Source organism: Onychostoma macrolepis, chromosome 15, assembly GCF_012432095.1.
Source record: "Onychostoma macrolepis isolate SWU-2019 chromosome 15, ASM1243209v1, whole genome shotgun sequence".
In the NCBI taxonomy this organism is placed as follows: domain Eukaryota; kingdom Metazoa; phylum Chordata; class Actinopteri; order Cypriniformes; family Cyprinidae; genus Onychostoma; species Onychostoma macrolepis.
The window spans coordinates 8454613-8476142 of NC_081169.1; the positions used below are offsets into that span (position 1 = coordinate 8454613).

At 39.4% G+C, this 21530-nt stretch overlaps 1 protein-coding gene across 7 annotated transcripts in view; it reads left to right on the forward strand.

Annotated features, from left to right (window-relative positions):
* Window positions 1–20805, forward strand: part of sacs (sacsin molecular chaperone) — a 28340-nt gene extending 7535 nt beyond the window's left edge. For 6 of the 7 annotated variants that reach the window (XM_058799586.1, XM_058799592.1, XM_058799589.1 and 3 more), the window contains 8 exons: window positions 987–1077; window positions 2344–2429; window positions 2845–2956; window positions 3118–3264; window positions 3881–5363; window positions 5974–6065; window positions 7160–7186; window positions 8005–20805. In XM_058799586.1, the coding sequence (XP_058655569.1) occupies window positions 987–1077; window positions 2344–2429; window positions 2845–2956; window positions 3118–3264; window positions 3881–5363; window positions 5974–6065; window positions 7160–7186; window positions 8005–19556 (13590 nt within the window). In that variant the 3' untranslated portion in view covers window positions 19557–20805. The remainder of the gene's footprint in view (window positions 1–986; window positions 1078–2343; window positions 2430–2844; window positions 2957–3117; window positions 3265–3880; window positions 5364–5973; window positions 6066–7159; window positions 7187–8004) is intronic. The other variant, XM_058799588.1, reaches the window with a different exon arrangement.
* Window positions 20806–21530: the final 725 nt, after the last annotated feature.

The following is a 21530-nucleotide window of genomic DNA, read 5'->3' on the forward strand; positions in this document are numbered from 1 at the left end:
ATTTGCCGGGTAGTCCTTTCATCTGGTCTCTGCATGTTGTTAATCAGTGTGTGTTACCAGAAGTGCTGATCAGTGTGTGTTAGCAGAAGCTGATTCCAGCGCGAATAGCTGAAGACAGCAGTCTCTGTTTGAATAGGCGCAATTTCAGCCCTGAAAAATCAATCTCTTAATAAACCAAAAACGGTGGTATATCTCAGTGAATTATGGGTAAGCCATGTGGATGGCTCAGTGCAGTTTACAGAGGTGCATTGCAGGCTGAGAGATTAATGGATAGATGGTGAAAAACTTGAGAAAGGAGTAATCCATTTCCCGGTCTTTTTTTTTTTTTTCTAATGTTTGTTCATCCTGACTTCATGATCATGCACAGCCATTTCTTTACCCATAAGAGCTGCAAAGTTACTCAAATGTCCTTCATGTATGCCAATCAGTCATATGTGCCTATATACCTCAGATCTTGTGGATTGTTGAGAAAAGTTCTTTTAATTCTCACAGTGGTCAGACTTAGAATGTTTTGCCTAACACATTACAGAACAGGTGAAAAAAATAAATAAAAATAGAAAGAAAGAAAAAAACAAAATCAGTTGGGTTACACTGAAGGAGGGAACCAGACCAGTTTGTCATAGATGGTGGGCTGTTTTAATTTGGGCCAGTTAGAAACTACCCAGAATTGTCTTCATTAAATGCCCCAAGAATAATGATTAAACTACATACAAAATATTTTTTCAAAGTTTTAAATAAAACAATGATTGTTGAAGTGTTTTACAGGAAAATAACTTTTTTAGTCTTTCTTCTTAAAAAGAAATCACATTTTAATTCAGTGTTACTTGTAATTATCTGTAAAATTCACTAATTTGATTTCTGAGTGAAAATTTTTACCAAGTTAAAGCCTACAGAATTTATTTTTGTTTGTTTGTTTTACATTTTCTGAAGACATCGTGAAATGGTGACCTTTAACTACAGAAAATTTGTGTTTCCTTCTTGTATAGGTTCATGATGGGGTTGAGATTGGAAGCTTGGTGCCACACAGAAGCCATGAAATAATCATGACGTTGCATGGACAAGGCCCGAGAGGAGGAGGTGGGACAGTTTAGGGACACTTTATTAATCAAGTATGACTGGTGCTTCAATTTCTGACATTCTCAGAATCATCATATACACTGAACAAAATTATAAACGCAACACTTTTGTTTTTGCCCCCATGTTTCATGAGCTGAACTCAAATATCTAAGACTTTTTCTATGTACACAAAAGGTCTATTTCTCTCAAATATTGTTCACAAATTTGTCTAAATCTGCGTTAGTGAGCACTTCTCCTTTGCCGAGATACTCCATCCACCTCACAGGTGTGGCATATCAAGATGCTGATTAAACAGCATGATTATTGCACAGGTGTGCCTTAGGCTGGCCACAATAAAAGGCCACTCTAAAATGTGCATATTGTGGATATTGGCAGGAACTGGAACACGCTGTCGTATACGCCGATCCAGAGCATCCCAAACATGCTCAATGGGTGAAACGTCCAGTGAGTATGTTAGCCATGCTAGAACTGGGATGTTTTTAGCTTCCAGGAATTGTGTACAGATCCTTGCAACATGGGGCTGTGCATTATCATGCTGCAACCTGAGGTGATTTAGACAGATTTGTGAACAATATTTGAGAGAAATAGGCCTTTTGTGTACATAGAAAAAGTCTTAGATCTTTGAGTTCAGCTCATGAAAAATGGGGGCAAAAACAAAAGTGTTGCGTTTTATAATTTTGTTCAGTGTATATCCCCACAGCTGTTTCCCAACATTTCAAGTTTTCACAGAAGAGTGAAAACAGTTATTCAATGAAAATCTGCCCTTGTTCCTCTTGATGGGTTCATTAGAGAAGCAGTGATGTCTAATTTGTGAATGAATCATTTGTGTGAGTCAGGTGTTTTCAAAGAACTGTTGATCCAGTTCACAAAATCAGTCTGAATAATTTATGAAGTGGAATGTTTAAAATAATTTCAGGTCAGAATAAGTTTTGAAAACTATTTGTCTGCATATATATTTGTTTTTGTTTTGTGCAATTTTTTTTTTTTTTTTTTACCATTATAAGTAAACTACAAGGATAAAATAGTTGTAAAAAAATTCATGTCATGACCCCTTTAAAAAAAAAGTACAGTATTCCAGAGTTTTTCAGGTTTGGAACCATGTAAGAAATTGTGACCATTTTTAAGAGGTGAACTATCCCTTTAATAAGCATATATTGGAGTGATGTTCATGTATCCACGTAGCTTTGGTGGTGTAATTTTATAGTTTTGCATTACTGTGTGTGAAAGTTGATTATGCTGCATTTTTCAGTATTTGCTCTTTTGCAGGGAGGTTCGGGCAAACCACGCCACCTTTGGTCGATTTTTTGAAAGATATTTTAAGAAGATATCCAGAGGGTGGACAAATTCTAAAAGTAAGAATATATGTTATGTAAAAAATGCAGTTATATGGTTATTGTGTGTGTGTGTTTTTATCATTTTGTTATCATGTGTTCTGCCTTCTTGGCCAGGTCTCCCTCGAAAATGAGATTTTAATCTCAAGAGACACCTTGTATAAATACAGTTTAAATAACTAGGTTTAAAAAAAAAATTAAAATATGCTGTTTGTTGTTAAAATAATGACTGTATCGTGAATTTTATAAAAGATGTCGCAGTCAGCAGTAATGCTGAAACCTTTGGCTATGTTTAAAAAAGAGGATGGATATGAAGCAATAAAATATTGTGCTCAATAATTGAGGGAACACATATTGAGGCCTTTTTTTTTTTAAAGTAAATAACACATACTGTGAGAATTTATGTCAACGACTGTATGATGTGATTGTCATGCAGGAGCTGATTCAGAATGCAGAGGATGCTGGGGCCACTGAGGTCAAGTTCATGTATGATGAGATGGAGTATGGAGTGGAGTCACTGTGGTCACATGATATGGCTCAGTATCAGGGTAATCCGAATATGCTGATCAATTGCAGCATGTCCCTTCACATGTTCAATATAAGTCCTGGCAATATGCAGGAAACAGAATGAATAGTAAAAAAAGTTTAGTAGTCTTGAAATACACTGTTACATTGAAATATGATGGGGGGTTTTTTGTTGTTTTTACAGGAACAGCGTTGTATGTCTATAATGATGCCGTCTTCACAACAGAAGACTGGAATGGAATCCAGGAGATTGCACGGAGTAGAAAAAGAGAGGACCCTCTTAAAGTGGGAAGATTTGGTATTGGATTTAACTCTGTCTACCACATAACAGGTGAGAAAAGAGTATGTTATGATAGTTGATGAATAAAACATACTTTCTTTTATCAACATAAAGATTTTAGGTTAGAATTTATATTATAATATACAAGAAATTGGTACAGTATATTAGGTGCCTAATAAAGTTTTCCACCATTTATAATCACGTTCTTACTCTCATTGGATCATTTTAATGGTCCTGTGGTGTGACACATGAATTTTTAAAAATGTTTAATGTAGTGTATAAAGTAATATCAGTTCCTGAAAGCTGCATTATTGTACATAATGAATTTGCAAAAAATCATTTTAGATGAAGTGTGTCATTTTGCAGGACTGTTCAACACCCCACTGGTATTTAATGACAACCTAATTTTTTCTTTTTCATGCCAGTTTATGAAATAATTTTTCTAATTTGTGAATATACAGTTGAGCAGGGTGGACAAAAATAGAGGACCTAATGGAACGTTGGGTCACCGTTTATGTTATGTGTCCATAATTGTATGTACCCTTTTATGTTTATATACATGGGTATGCCAAATTCATACATTTATGTGCATATGCTAATATAATTCTTTATGGACTAAACGAAAAACTTGTTTTACTATACTAAAAATGTTTCATCTTTTTTGTAGATGTTCCTAGTATATTCAGTGGGGACCAAATTGCGATGCTGGACCCTCATCAGATGTTGTTTGGAGTCCATGAGTCTGGGCAGTGCTGGAATTTGAAGTCCGATATAAAGGAAATAACCGAGCTTAACGATCAATTTGCCCCTTACTTTGGCCTGCTCGGGAGCTCAGAGAAAACCATTAAAGATGGCAACTTTCCAGGAACACTCTTTCGTTTTCCACTCCGAATGAAACCCTCACAATTAAGTAACAACATTTACAATAAAGAAAAGGTTCTGGAGCTCTTTGAATCATTCAAAGTTGACGCAGACACTGTGTTGCTCTTTCTAAAGAGCGTGCAGAAGGTCTCTCTGCATGTACGTGAATCGGATGGAACAGAGCGGATGCTTTTCCAGGTCACAGCAAGCGACAGTGAAGAAGATAAGATGGAGCGGCCCAACTCTCTGAAGACCCTGGGACAGGCTATAGATAGCTACAGTAATGGGGTGCTGAGCAGTTCGGTAACCTGTGCCACCTACCAACTCTCCATTGAAATGCGGGATGAAACTGCCAAAGAGACTCAGAAGACCACCTGGTTGGTGTGTAATGGCGTAGGAGGGCGAGGCATGTGCGGTGAACTGGATTCTCTTGCTGATGATCTGAAGTTCATCCCAACCATTGGTATTGCCTTGCCCCTTACGCTTATTGATGAGGACAAGGGGGCAACTTCTAGTTTCTCAGGACGTGCTTTCTGTTTCCTTCCACTGCCCCTTGGAGAGGAAAGCATGACAGGATTGCCAGTCCACGTCAGTGGTTTCTTCGGCCTGACGGACAACCGCAGGAGCATCAAATGGCGGGAGGTGGACCAGTGGAGGGACCCGGCGGCTCTTTGGAACGAGCTTCTCATAGTCACAGTCATCCCAAGGGCTTACTTCACGCTCATCATGGAGACCATCAGGAGAATCCAAACTAAGAAGGACCAAGATTTCCCCCTTTCCCCAAGAGGTATTTATGGAGCCTGGCCTGATCCAAACAGGATCCGACCTCGCTGGAAACCCATTCTTGAGCCCCTTTTCAATGACTTGCTTCAACAGCCGGTCATCTACTCGCTCAATGGGAGCTGGGTTCAAGTGGATGAAACCATATTCTCAGACTTGGACTCCAGCTTGGACACTACAGAGACTGTCATCAAATACCTCCAGAGCTCAGGGATGATGCTGGCTCAGGTGCCAGCCTACATCGATGCAGTACTGACAATGTTTGTCACCAAACCAGGGAGCATGAGGAGAGTGACCCCTTCTTTTGTGCGCCAGACTCTGAGGAAATGTCGCCATAGAGGGTCCTCTAATGAGAAGCTGCTCCTGCTAGAGTTTATCCTTAGCGATGCCTGCTACAATGACCTCATTGGACTGGAACTTCTGCCTTTGCAGGATGAGAAATTTGCTGTGTTCTCCTCTTCTGTGAATGACAAAGATGCTGTCTACATCGCCTCTGAGGAGTATCCAAGGTATGGGGATACATTTGTATTTGCGTTCTTGGTATTAAGGTCATTCATAGTTTTAATTCACTGCTATCTAAATATATCAAATCAAAACAGCGTTAAGCAAAATTTGACTGTTCTTGAGTTTGAATTGAATTTAGCTAACTGACCACGTGCCACAGGATGGAGAATTTGAATTTCTAGAATTCTAACACAGGCAAAACAGTACTCCAATAATGCGTGATTTATTCCTTCAGGATCTGTTCGTCAGATTTATTTTTTTTATATACTATACCAGTGGTTTTCAAACTTGTTCCTGGGGACCCACAGCTCTGCACATTTTGCATGTCTCCCTAATTTACGCACCTGATTCAGATCATCAGCTCATTAGGTAAGAGCTCCATGAACTCAAATGAGTGTGTCAGATAAGGGAGACATGCAAAATGTGCAGAGCAGTGGATCCCGAGGAACAGGATTTAAAATCACTGTACTATACTATACTATTTCACCTCATTCAGATTTACATTACAACTTTACATTCTTGAAATGCATTTATGATTCATTTCTAAATAATGCTTATCCCTGACCAAAGCTTGAAAATAGAATACATATATATATAATTTTTTGTTGTTTTTAGGTCCCTTTATCCAGGACTGGAGGGAAGATTTGTCTTGGAAAGCATTGCCCCACATGTCATGACCAGCCTGAAAGAAGCAGCCAAAAGCAGAGGTAGACACCTGCAGCTCATAATGCCACTCACATGCTCTCACTCAGGATATATAGAGCATCTGCTCTCAGTTCTGTTCCTCAGTGGTGAAACTTAACCTTGTTCATGCATAGTTTGCTGCAGGGAGGAACATTTTTGAGCTTCATGCTTGCTATTATGGCTGTCAGGTTTTTGAGTTATGCTTTAACATGCTTAACTTAGTATATGCCGAAAAAGATGAAGTGCCTTTTATAAAATAAGCAGAACCTATAAACTCTGTCATCAGGCATTCATCTTAGCTTGACTCAGAGAACACAGTTTCCTTTTCACTATTCCCACATGACTAAATACAATATTTTAAAGAAAGGATTACTAATCTGTTTTTTACATTTATTTTGTTCTGCTTGTGCCACAATTGGCCATAGGACATGTTTTTATCATAATAATAATGTTTTATTTATATAGCTCCTTTCAAAAAGCTGACAAGGACATTAAAATGACTGTTGATAGGAAGCAGCGTTCTTCCTCTTTTTCGATGAAATTACAAAATTAGTAATTATTGTTGTAAATGTTGTTGTGTATAAATTTTAAAGGTAGTGGCATGCGATATCACGATTTTAGATCGTGAATGATTAAAAGGTCACCATGATCTGCTGTTGAGTAGAGATTGTAGTATCGTCTGTCATTAATGTAAATAAAACAACAAAAGACAAGGAGAAAATCATTCACTTCTCTTGAACTTCAATAGCTTTGATAAGAATCAGTGTTCATTTAATTCATACAGTGACGTCTATGTAGTATTTAATTTTTACATTGAATTTCTTATGTGAATTTCTTTTTCTTTTGTTACGCTGTGAGGCTAAATTTTTTAAATAAGGGAAATTAGTTTGGCTCTACTGCTCAGCGACTTGCAAAATAGTCTTAAAATCCAACACGAAAAATAATCTTAATAAGATGCCTTGAAAAAACTATTTACAGTAGACTAGTAGCAAAATGCATTGCAATTTATGCATCTATGGAATATCTCATTATTTGCTTCATAATTTTTATTAAATAATTTATTTTAACCTAAAATATTTTTTTCACCTTTATCTTGATTTCTGCATTTAATTTCCAGTTCAACAATACCTTTGGGGTTGTTCAGGTAAGTGCACAATGTGTTGTCTAATGCCTGTAGAGCTGGTGTCGCTATAGCTTTCCTGGATCACACTACTTATACACTAACATCTGTGTATTATAGCTCATTAACCATATACTGTATCAAAAGAAATACTAATGCATTTAATAATGTGAAATGCTTGTAATAAAGATTTTAATGTGTTGCACCATTTTAATCAGTCAAGTGGTAAACAAGCGGTAAACTGATACATGTTTATTGCAAGAAATAATGTGACATAAGACACACATATGAACATGCATGTGAAGAGCAAGAATTTTCCATTACTTGTAGCCATTTTCCATATTTTCTGTGCATATTTGTGCAACCTGAACAGTTGAAAATGGGAATGAATGAGACTTCTAATTAGAATATTTTCAAATATTTCTAGCATGTGAGCCATTTTAACAGGTTTCTCTGTTTTGTGCATTGATTGATTGTAAATGTTTTCAAATGCTAAAAATGATTATTCCTAATTTTCTCATCATCTCTGATCTTTACCCATGAATGTGTATTTTTAGTGTTTCAGGCTATAAGTGTCTTATAGAATATACAGTTGCAGGGGAAAAAAATATGTGAACCTCTGGATTTATCTGCATTTATGCATAAATTTTCATTGAACAACAGTAAACAAACAGCCACATTTAAGCAGACTGTGTTGGTCTATTTATGTGACTTCAGGTCAAAGTTCATGACCAGATTTAGGTAAATCCAAGGGCTCACAGATACATTTTCCTGCACGCATACATTCTTGTATTTCTTCTATAACAGCTTACATCATGTTTTGTGTTTGTTTGTGCTTTCAGGGAGGCCTTGCACTCAGGTTCAAGTGCTAACCCCAGAGAGATCGGCACGCCTAATTAAAGAAGTCCTTACCACAGCATGGCCTTCTAGAGATTTTGCAGTTCAGTGGTACCCTGGTGATCAAGAAAAGCAGCATCCCTCAGCATCTTGGCTAAGAATGATTTGGAAGCATCTCTACATTAACTTTCCAGATGATCTTAGTGTCTTTGAAGATTTGCCTTTGATTCCAAATGTGCCACTGACTGACACCTTAGATTCTCTAGAGCTACTACGCCTAAAAACTCCATCACCCATCGTTCTTGTAAAAGAGGAAGAGGGTCCTCCGTCAGATGACTTGCTTGAAGTTATGAAGAAACTTGGCTGTGTTATCTTGAAGCAACTTGATCCCTGCTTGCACCATCCACTCCTGAAAAATTACATTCACCTGTCATCACCAAGCACCCTACTGCAAATTATGGACAGATCTTCATCCCAGAGATTAGCAAGCCAAGTTTCATCTTTCTCTGTCAAACAGAAGGTTACCCTCAGAAGCTTTTTAGCTGGTCTTACTGATGTTACAGAAAAAGAAAAACGCATAATTCAAGAGCTTCCCATCTTTGACAAGGTTGGACAGAAGTCAAAGACAGACCCTTCACTTTTTACATTATTGAAAGGAGCCAGAGCATTACATCATACTGCCAAGCATCCATTAGATGTGAAATTGTCCATAAATGTAGTTGACTGCAGTGATGAGGCAACCATCCGTCTAATAAAGCTGTTGAACATTGAACAGGTGAAAAGCACTGAATGTCTAAAGGTGATAATTCAGGACATTGAGAAAGGATTCTACACCAAAGAAGAAGTCACAAATATCATGCTCTGGTCTCTTACTCATTTGTCTTTTCTGAAGAATGAAAGCAAAGCAGTAATTGGTTGGCTTTCTTCACTGAAGTTTATTTATACCTCTTCAGAAAAGCCTCATTCACCAACAGACTTTTTTGATCCAGAGTTAGAGATTTTGCAGAACCTTTTCTTCATGGAAGAAAAGACAAGGTTTCCCCCAGATGACTATACATCATCTCCTGATGTCCTTCATTCACTGAGACAACTGGGGCTGAAAAATGAGGTTCAACTCAGTGAAAAGGATGTGCTCCAGGTTGCAAGAAAAATTGAGGAGTTGCAAGGGAATAGCAAACCAGATTGGAATCCCATTTTAATGAAGGCAAAAACACTTCTTACTATCCTTAACAAACAGACAAAGTTGGTGAAGTCCTCTGAGGTTCAGACAAACCTGCAAAAATTAAAATGGGTACCCGTTTGCAAAGACAGACCGTTGAATTACCCAAAGTCACTTGCTTGGAGAGGTGATTCCTGCAATATTTCCTCTCTTTCTGAAATGTGTGATATTTCTCATGCTGTGCTTGTTGGCTCTTCAGTTGCCCTGGTGGAACGTACCTCTGCTGGCATGAAAAAAGCCCTGAAGTTGTCATTAGAGCCTCAGGTTGATCAAGTGCTCCAGCATTTGAAAGCAGTAAATGACTGGCACAGATCCCAAGCATTTACCACTGAGGACTGGTATCAGTTTCAGCAGATCTTGTTTGAGATATATGAATTCATGCAAGCTCATTTGGAGGATGCAAGGGAAGCCGTGAAGTCTCTGCCCTTTGATTGGGTTTGGACGGGGAAAACCTTTGCTTCCCCAGGACGCACAGTTTTAAAGCCCATACCAGATTTGGACCTCCAGCCTTACTTGTACTCATTACCAAAGACCATTGCAAAATTCAACAAGCTTTTTAAATTCTGTGGCTCTATTGAAGAAGTTGTTCCCAGTCATGTGTTTGAAGTTGTCGAAACAATCAGGCAAAGGAGTGAGCAGGAGATGACAAAAGAAGAAAGCAAACGCAATGTCCTACTCCTAATAAATATTTTACGGTGGCTATACAGCAGTCAAATATCAGTAGATGCTACCATGCACGTCCCCATTCTTTACCACAAAGATCCAAGCAAACTGGTTATGAAACCTATCCATGAATGCACTTACTGTGACATCAAAGTAGAGGATCTGAATGACTTACTAGATGATGTTTCAGAGCCCATCATCCTTGTCCATGATGACATTCCAATGAAAACTGCTGAATGGTTGAGAGTTCCTTGTTTGAGCACGAGATTGATAAACCCAGAAAACCTTGGGTTTGAACAGTCAGGCCAAAGGGAGCCTCTGACTGTGAGAATAAAGAACATTCTAGAGGAGTATCCTTCAGTTGCGGATATCTTCAAAGAGCTTTTGCAGAATGCTGATGACGCAAATGCTACTGAGTGTAGCTTTCTGATTGACATGCGAAAGAATCTTGAAATCAGAGAGAATCTGCTTGACCCTGGCATGATTATTTGTCATGGCCCAGCTTTGTGGTCCTTCAATAATTCTGTTTTCTCTGATACAGACTTCCTTAATATAACCAGGCTGGGTGGATCCATGAAAAGATGTGAAGCTGACAAAGTGGGCAAATTTGGTCTAGGGTTCAACTCTGTTTACCATGTGACTGACATACCCATTATCATGAGTAGAGAATTCATGATCATGTTTGATCCCAACATCAATCACATTGGCAAACACATCAGAGACAAGTCAAATCCAGGCATCAAAATTAACTGGAGCAAACAGCAGAAACGGCTACGGAAGTTTCCCAATCAGTTCAAACCTTTCATCAATATATTTAACTGTCAGCTTCCTCTGTCACTGGAGTCCCCTTACAAGTATGATGGGACCCTCTTCAGACTTCCTTTTAGAACTGAGCAAGAGGCATCTGTAAGTGAAATCAGCAGTATTTACTACAATACCACTGATATCTACTCTCTTGTGGATGAATTTAGCATCTGTGGTCACCGGCTCATTCTCTTCACACAACATGTTGGAACAATGGTCTTGAAGTATTTGAAATGTGAGGAGCCAAACCCTGCTGCTGCACAGGATGTGGTCACAATAAACAAGAGTGTGTGGTCCTCCAAAGCAGCTTATGGTCCCTTAAGTATTCTGAAATCTGCTGCCAAAGTCATGAAAAAAGTCGCAGCCACCAACAGAGTGCCAGCTGAGGTCCCCAAGTCTGGTTGCATCATCAGAATTGTAGTGGAGGAGTTCCACAATGTCTTCAGACGCATTGTTGATCTTCACTCCCCACTGTTCAGAAGTTCTGAAGAAGATCCATCTTCCTACTTTGAGATGGCCGCTAAAGGCACACAAACTAAAAGACTTACAGATGACATGCCACAGAAGGGAGTGGAAAATACCAGCTGGCTTATCTGCTCATGCATGGATGTGACAGAAGCTCTGAAGTTCTCCTTGAGTGATAGTGGAAAACGCCTCGGTCTGGTACCATGCGGAGGCATAGCTGTGCTGCTCACTGAAGAAGACAATAGAAAATGGACTGTAAAGACAAGTGCCACACCAATTGGGGAAGTTTTCTGCTACTTACCCCTTCGAATCAAAACTGGCTTACCTGTGCACATAAATGGTTGCTTTGCTGTCACATCAAATCGCAAAGAGATATGGAAGACAGACACAAAAGGACAATGGAACTCCATTTTTATGAGACATGTGATTGTCCAAGCATACTTGGCTGCACTTAACATGCTGAGGTCAATGGCAGAAAGTGGGGAATTATTGGACTACAGCTATTATGCAGCCTGGCCTGACCCTGGAGTTGTCCATGATGATTTCAGTCTTATTTGTCAAGGGGTCTATCAAGAAATAGCTAAAGGTGTTGATGATGATCGTGCAAAAGTCTTTTCCGATGGAAAATCCTGGGTGTCAATCAAGAATGTCCGTTTTTTGGATGACTCGTTGCTTTGCAGACCAGACATTGGGTCTGCTGCCTTCAAGATATTCTTGAAATACCTCAGAAAGTGTGGTTCCCAAGATCTTTGTGCGGTTGAGTTGCCAGACTGGGTCAAGGAAGGCTTCGATGATGCTGGCTGTAAAGGAAAACTGATGGAGAACACCCTGACAGAGACACAGTTTTTCTCAGATGTGTTCTTCCCCCATATCCAAGACATTGATAAGGATCTACGTGACCCTCTGATGTATTATGTACTCAATGAAAAACTTGAGGATTTTGCATCCATACTGAGGGAAACCCCATGTATTCCATGTTCAGGACCATCACAGAAGCTTGTATTGCCATCTCGACTCATACATCCTGAGGGCAGAGTAGCCAAACTGTACAACAGTGAAGATGGAAGGTTTCCTGAAGGAAGTTTGAGAGACTATGCCAATCCAGTATGCTTGGTGAAGTTAGTGCAGCTGGGTATGGTCAAGGATGACCTATCTTGGGAAGACTTGATTGAACGGGCTGAGTCTGTATTGGCTCTAAATGAAAATGACCACACACTTGCGTGCCACAGGAGCAGTATAATCCTCAGTCTCATTGATGAAAAACTGAAAATGAGAGATCCAGCAGCAAATCAGTATCTTGCCAAATTACAAAATATCAAATTCCTTCCATTCTTGACAAAACCAGCTGGATTTTCACTTCCATGGCATGGAAACAATTTCCCCCAATCTACCATGTTCTCAGCAAAAGAGCTTTTTACAACAGACCATCAGGACACTGTGTGTTTAATGAAGCCCATTCTCAATGAAAATTCCCCTTCCTTTAAAGGATGTGGTCCTATCTCACTGGCTGTGAAAGACTTTCTTGGACTGATAAAAAAGCCAACGGTTTCATTAGTCATCAGCCAACTGAAAGAGCTCTCAAAATCCTTTGATGGTGTAACTCTGTATCAAGAGAACATAACCAATGCTTGCTACAAATATCTCCACGAGGAATTGCTGCAGTCCAATGCTGCACAAGAGGAAATAATGGAGGAGCTAAAAACATTCTCTTCTGTTCTAGTGGAGAACACATACGTGGAACCATCAAAAGTAGCATTTCACTTAAACTTTGATGCTGCTCCATTCCTTTACCAGCTTCCCAACAAGTACAGGAATAGTTGTCGTGAACTTTTTGAAAATGTGGGAGTTCAACCTAGCTTCACTGTTGAAACATTCGCAGCGGTTTTACTGCTGATAAAAACTGAATGTGGGAGAAAACCTCTTACTGAAGAAAACTTTCAGCTGTCTCGTAGAATAATTAGTGAGGGAATATGGAGCTTGATCCGAGACAAAAATCAAGAATTCTGCCAAAGCAACTATGGGGAGATACTTCTTCCTGACAGCAATTTCACACTACAACCATCAAAATCACTTTGCTATAATGACTGTCCTTGGATTAAAGTCAGGGACACAACCGTTAAATACTGCCATGGTGATATTCCAAGAGAGGTGGCAGTAAAATTGGGAACAATTCCAAAACGTCACAAAGCCTTAGAAAGATATGCCTCCAACGTTTGTTTCACTACCCTTGGAAGTGAATTTGGGCAGAAGGAGAAGCTCACCAGCAGAATAAAAAGTATCCTCAATGCTTATCCATCAGAAAAAGAGATGTTGAAAGAGCTCCTACAGAATGCAGATGATGCAAAAGCCACAGAAATATACTTTGTCTTTGATCCCAGGACCCACCCAACTGACAGAATCTTTGATGACAAATGGGTTCCCATGCAAGGCCCATCACTCTGTGTGTACAACAATCAGCCTTTTACAGAGGATGATATTAGGGGGATCCAGAATCTCGGAAGGGGCACCAAAGAGGCAAACCCTGGAAAAACCGGCCAATATGGCATTGGGTTCAACTCAGTCTATCACATTACTGACTGCCCATCTTTTATCTCAAATAATGACATTCTCTGCATCTTTGATCCGCATGCCCGTTATTCACCTGGAGCAACATCTGTCAGTCCAGGAAGAATGTTTAGAGATTTGGATTCAGACTTCAGATCACAGTTTTCTGATGTACTCAACTTGTACCTAGGAAATCACTTCAAGCTGGAACGCAGCACAATGTTCAGATTTCCCATACGAAATGCAGAAATGGCAAAAATCTCAGAGATCAGCTCAGCACCTGCTTCAGACAGAATGGTTCAAAATTTCCTTGATAAAATACGAATGGATGGTGCAGAACTTCTCATGTTTTTGAATCACATGGAGAAAATTTCAATATGTGAAATTGAGAATGGAACTGGTGATTTAAAAACCCTATATTCGGTGACAGCAAAAATCACAGACGGTGATCGACTAAAACGGAAGCAGTTTCACGCCTCAGTTCTGGACAGTGTCTCCAAGAAAAAACAGCTGGCTCAAATTCCAGTGCAACAGATTACCTACACAATGGACATAGAAGACACAGATGGTAATTCTACTACCTGGCTGATATGTAACAGATCAGGATTTTCCGACATGGAGAAGGTCTCTAAGAGTGTCATTTCGGCTCACAAAAATGAGGACATAACACTCTTTCCACGTGGTGGCGTTGCTGCATGCACCAGCCACAACTACAAAAAACCACTTAGAGCCTTCTGTTTTCTCCCTCTTTCTCTGGAGACTGGCCTGCCTTTCCATGTGAATGGCCATTTTGCTTTAGACTCTGCCAGAAGAAATCTGTGGAGGGATGACAATGGAGTTGGTGTCAGGAGTGACTGGAACAACAATCTAATGAAAATGCTAATCGCTCCTGCATGTGTAGAACTGCTAATTCAACTGAAACGTCGGCTTTTTCCAGGCCCTGACCCCACCATGACAATATTTCAAGGAACTCCAATCCATGTTGTCAGGGATATTTTGAGAAAATTCTTGTCTATCTTTCCTGTAAACAGACTGGACATTCAACCAGATTGGTATTGTTTGGTAAAGGCAATCTACCTTTGCATTCATGAAGATTTGAAAAGACTACTCCCTGTTGTTAGAGCACCCCACATTGATAACAGTGATATACACTCTGCAGTATACATCTCCTGGGTGAACACGTCCACCTCAACCAAAGGCCGGGCTTTCTTTGACAACTTACTTCAAGATGAGTTGCAGCATCTTAAAAACACAGAGTATAACATTACCACAAGAAAATCTGTGGCAGAAAATGTTTTTAGAATGAAGTCCATGCTCCTAGATGTTGGCTTCAACCTAATCTACAGTTGTGATGAGACAGCCAGTCTGTATTTCTGCCTGGAAGATGCTGGGATTCCAGTCAACTATGTGACTCCTGACGATGTTCGCAACTTTCTTCTGACATTCTCATCTCCAGACGCATCATGCCAAGTTGGAAAGCTACCTTGTCGACTGCAGCAGTCCAATTTCAAGCTCTTCCATGGTCTGAAACTACTTGTCGACTACTGCTTCAAAGATGTGGAGGAAAATGATATTAACATAGAGGGACTGCCACTTCTGTTGACAATGGACAACATTCTGCAAGTGTTTGATGCCAGACATCCAAAGTTTCTGACCACTCATCATGAGCTTATTCCTTCAAGGAAAGAGCTTTTCATGCACACACTATACATAAGGTACAGTAACATCCTTCTAAAAGCAGGTGTGGCAAAGACCTTTGACATAAGCAGTTTTGGAGATCTCCTGGGATTTGTACTTCCCAGAGAGTGCAGAACAAGAAACTCAGTAAAATGGAAGGAGAACTTTCCTACTGAATCTTGGCTTAAGAGTGCTTGGCATTTTATCAGTGAACAACTTGCGACCAAGGATGACCAGACAGAGATCAAGCCTAAATTTGAAACCATTATGGATATATTGAAAGATTGGGCACTACTTCCAGGAATCAAATATATGGTGTCAGGAAACAAATTGGTTGTGCCAGAGCATGACGTTTTGTTACCCCTGAGCTTGATCTTTGCAGCAATCTTTCCAAATGGACAAAATGACAAAGTCTTTCACACCCTGATGAAGGGAGGATGCTTTCAATTGGCTGTGAATAAAATATGTGCCAAAGAGAGTCCCATCTTGCCTCTGTTGGCTCAGCACACAGCAAATATAGACAATCCTTCCAGCATACTTCGGGCACTTGAGTACATGATCCAGATGTCAGCTTTCAAAACAGCAAGTTTGATGGACAAAGACTTTGAAGCACTCTTGTTGTACTTCAACTGCAATTTGACTAATCTGACCCAGGATGATGTACAATGTCTTAAACTGTTGCCATGTTACAAAGCTGTCAGTGGTCGGTACATCTGCATTGCAAACTTCGGAGCATGCTATGTTCTTACAAAAAGCATTCCCTCTGCCGACATTGAAAAGTGGGCACACAATACATCCTCAGCCTTTCTCGCTGACAGTCCACAGCTGAAAGAACTCTACAGCTTTCTTGGGGTCACACCAATTGATGATCTTGAGGTCTACCTGAATCATTTAATTCCAAAATTTGACATTTTATCACATGATGCCAAAATCCAACATGTCATCTATCTGAAGGAGAGCTTATTGGCAATGGAGGAGCCAAACAGCATCAAGGATCAGCTCTTTGAAAAACTAGAAGGTCTGTCTTTCATTCATGACTTCACCAATAGACTGAAACCTGCCAAAGCCTTCTTCGATCAAACAGTTAAAGTGTTTGAAGTAATGCTTCCACAAAAAGCCTTCATTCCCAATGATTTCTTCAAAAAAATTGAGCAGGTCTCAAAGCCAAAAAGTGGGACATCCTATTTACCCTCATGGATAACATTCCTACGCAATATTGGGTTAAAATATGTTGTATCACAACAGCAAGTTCTACAGTTTGCAAAAGAGATCAGCATCAAAGCTCATACAGAGAACTGGTCCAAGGAAAAAGTTCAGACAGTTGTTGATGTTCTCCTAAATCACATTTTCAATGAGAGAACAGATCTTTTTGATGGGGCATTCCTCAAAGAACTCTCTATGATACCATTCCTATGCCCAGAGCGTGCACCAGCCGAGCTTGTTCGCCTCCACGCCCAGTACCAAGAAATGAATGGCACCATCCCTCTAATTCGCTTCAATGGGTCTCAAGTAAATCCAAAGTTCAAACAAACTGATATCATGCAGTTGTTGTGGACATCTTGTCCTATTCTACCGGAGAGAGCCACCCCAACAAGCATAAAAGACCAGGAAGGAAATGCACTTGCCAGCCAAGAGCAGCTTGATCTTATTTTGAGCATGTTAAACGTCAATGTGGACCCACCATTGGAAAAGGTAATTAGCAACTGCAAAAACATATGTAGCATTACTAACTTGGATGATGACACAGTGAAAACACGAAACAAGGTCTTGAGGAGCATTTATGAATTTCTGAATGCAGAAAAACATGAATTCCGCTGCCAGTTACGAGGAGTAGCCTTCGTCATGGTTGAAGAGGGTTGGAAACTCCTTAAACCAGAGGAGGTTGTCATTAATTTGGACAATGAATCTGACTTCAAACCTTACTTGTACAAACTTCCCCTTGAGCTGGGTACATTTCACCAACTGTTCAAACTGTTGGGAACTGAGGACATTGTTTCAATAAAACAATATGTTGAAGTTTTGTGTCGAATTTATAGAATTTCAGAAGGCAAACGACTTGACCCAAATGAAATGAGAACAGTGAAAAGAACTGTCTCTGGGCTGTTCAAAAATCTCCAGAATGACCCAGTACAGGTCCGTAAAGACCTTGATAATCTCAGAGATTTGACATTTTACCTTCCAAGTCATGATGGACGATTGGCCAAATCAAACACTTTGGTCTTTGATGATGCACCACACTACAAGAGCAGAATTCAGGGTAATGTTGGTGTTCAGATGCTAGTTGACATGAGCCAGTGTTACCTAGGCAAAGACCATGCCTTTCACACAAAGCTGATCATGTTGCTTCCCCAGAAACTGAGGCCCAGGCTTTTGAGTAGTATCTTGGAGGAACAACTAGATGAAGACTCTCCAAAAATGTGCCAATTTGGTGCCCTTTGCTCCCTGCAGGGACGGCTTCAATTGCTCCTTTCATCAGAGCAGTTTATCACTGGATTAATTCGGATCATGAAACACGAGAATGAGAATGCATACATGGTGAATGAGGAGAAAGCGATACGGTTATGCAAAGCACTGTGTGAGGGCTTAAAGGTGTCTTGCTTTGAGAAACTACAGACAACATTGCGAGTGAAAGGCAGCAGTCCGATTCCCCACAGCCGTAGTGAAACTCTTGCCTTTCTTAAAAGGTATGGAACTGCTGTTATCCATCTCTACATTCAGCACTCTGACAGCAAAGACATTAATTTTCTTCTTGCTTTGGCAATGACCCTTAAGTCTGCGACAGACAACCTGATTTCTGACACCTCCTATCTTATTGCTATGCTGGGTTGCAATGACATCTACAGAATAACAGAGAAGCTAGACAACCTTGGTGTCAAGTATGACACAACTGAGCCCTCAAAGCTAGAGCTTCCACTTCCTGGTACACCCATTCCTGCAGAGATTCATCATTTACTGCTCATGGACCCCATGAATGTCTTTTACCCTGGAGAATATGTCGGTTACCTGGTAGATTCAGAGGGAGGTGATATTTTAGGCACTTACCAGCCAACTTACACATACGCTATCATCGTTCAAGAAGTAGAACGAGAGGAAGACGAAAGTCCAAGTGTCCTCGGCAAGTGCTTTCAAATTGACATTGGGTACAGTGAGTACAAAATCGTGAGTTCTCTTGATCTGTATAAATTTTCCAGACAGGATGATAGCACCCATAATCGAGATGGCACACCAACTTCAACAAGCCCCTCAGAGGGTCGTTCTCCTTCTGCCAGAATGGTCCCTCCAATATTTCCTGGAAAGGAAAATCACAGGGCTCCTCCAAAAGAGGCATCCCCCAAAAAGATAAAACTCAATGCATTACCAGAAATTCTAAAAGAAGTTACCTCGGTCATAGAACAAGCTTGGAAACTTTCTGAAACCGAACGCAAGAAAATTATACGGCGCTTATACTTGAAGTGGCACCCTGACAAAAATGCAGAGAATCTTGATATCGCTACCGAAGTCTTTAAGCACCTACAAAATGAGATTAACAGGATGGAGAAGCAAACACAGGCGGAGCAGACCACTGATAGAGGATCAAGGAGAACTTTCTCTGCATCTTCCACTCGATTCCAGTCAGAGAAATTCTCATTTCAGCGATTTTACACATCATGGAACCAAGAAGCAACAAGCCATAAATCGGAAAAGCGGCATTTCCGAGAACAATTTACTAGCTATGCAGGCACATCGCATTCAAATCGCTTCTTTGTACCACCGTCGTTTAAGTCCGTTGGGAACCCTGTGGAGGCACGGCGGTGGCTAAGGCAAGCAAGAGCCAATTTTTCCGCTGCAAGAAATGACCTTCATAAAAATGCCAATGAATGGGTATGTTTCAAATGCTACCTGGCAACAAAGCTTGCATTAATCGCTGCAGATTATGCAGTGAGAGGAAAATCAGACAAAGATGTGAAGCCCACAGCACTTGCGCAAAAGGTAGAGGAGTACAACACCCAGCTAACAGGGTTAGCCAAGGATGTACACATCCTCGAGGGTTATGGTGTGGACAGCCTGAGAACTCGCTACCCTGACCTTTTACCCTTCCCCCAGATTCCTAACGACAGATATACTTCGGAAGTAGCAATGAGAGTAATGGAATGTACTGCTCGGATAATCATCAAACTTGAGACATTTGTCCAGCAAAAAATCTGAATGTCAGCATTAGACAATGCAAAACACTAACAATTCAATTAACAAAGCGATGGTTGTGCAAAATAGACCAGTAAACATTTTAAAAGGGTAAAATTATGTATCTAGCTGGTATTTTATTTTAACAGTGCCACCTCTGATGCTGTGACATGTGCTTATTATTGCGTACATACCTGCTCCATTTCTCTGAAAGGTTGCCTGAGTTTAAAGAAAAAGTGTACGCTATTTAACATGCAGCAGTGTACATATTGTTCAAAAACATAGCAATACCTTTTATTATTTTAAATACATTTATTAATTTTTGTTGTTCCTTTGTACATAATGAATACCAATGCTGCTTTTTTATCTTTTTTAGAAATGTATTTTTCCTGCCATAGTCATTAAGTTGACGGTATTGTGATTTAATAGCATGAGTTGCACTGCACTTTTATGTAAATAGCACTCGAGTGATTGCTGGAATTTGATTGAATGAATCATGTGCAATCCAGCAATGGCAGGCAAATCAGCTCATGGTTTCTTATGGGATCTATATCAGTCATGTGCCAGTAGCTCATTCTAAAATAAAAATGGCAGGTTATAATGTGCATACACCATTTTATCAGCTGGCAAATCCATATGGTAATTGACATGCTCCTTTCACTGTATATGTAATACTGTGCATAACCTGAACATTAAACAGTGAAAATAAAAATATTTGAAAGACTGTAAATTACATCCTAAAGATGTAATATGACAGCAGGTTCACAAGTGTTTACCAGTACAATTACTGTATCTGTCTAGTTGCAAGATTACAGTATTCAAGAATGAAATTTATTCCATATTTCAGAATCAACTTTATCGCAGGTGAACTATACATGTATACATTGTTGGCTAGGGGCACAACAGAGCACTTTTTATTTCCCATACAAGGACACTGGGTGTAGTTTTAGCACATATTACTATTTAAAAAATGTACCATTTAAAAATATAACGAGTGACATTTTCTCTTAAAATTTCACCTGTCAGTTAACTGCTGTCTACACATCATACAACATGCATAGTTCCTCAGAAACAGATTGAGTAAATATGCATTTTCTATTATTCACAATGGGAACCTCTTGTCCTCTACTGTTGAGGATTTTTTGCATGAAGTTCTCTGAAATTTGTGTAAGACGAACATAGATGCTCATATGGTGCTCAATGTCAATGATGTTTTTCATCCATTTCCTTTGTTTAACTGTGACAGACTGAAATTAAACACTGGTCTACTGTATTGTTTGGACAAATATATTTTGTCATTTGTTTCAATCTCATAATGTCATATTACAGCTCTGTAAATTTGAGACCCACTGACAGTATCTTATTTTTATTCTTAAAAATATCTTCTGTTCAGTCATGTCGTATCAGGTAATAATGGTGCAAAATATACCTTTTATTGTGCAAAAAATTTTCCCTTAAGTTGAATGATTTTTTTTTTTAGTTTGAATGAAATTATCATGTCAACTCATGCCAAAACACTGAAACACATGTAAATTGGTTTTTCCACATTCATTGTTCATACATGCTTTATAGTTAAACTATAATATAATTCAAAGGTCAGTTATTGTAATTATTTACTTTCCATTTGTAAACCTAGATTTTCCCTTGAAAAAATATACATCACCCAAAATATAATATACAACTGATGTATAAATGTGAAGATCCCCAACCAATGTATATACAAACATAATCACTCTCAGCATTTTCAAACAGAACATATGCAAAACAATTCAAAGAAAAACACACAAATCCCAAAGTTTCAAGCTGCCATAGGAAAAGAAAATTAGCATTTTGATACTTATTCTGAAATAAATGGCCTAATTTGATATCAAACCATTGTGTATAAAGTTCAAAATTCAAGAGCACTTTATATCGTACAGTAGTTTTTTCTTTCTTCACTAGATCAATTATGTTGATTCTTTACATACAGAACAGAATGTGGTTACTCTCAGCTGTTTC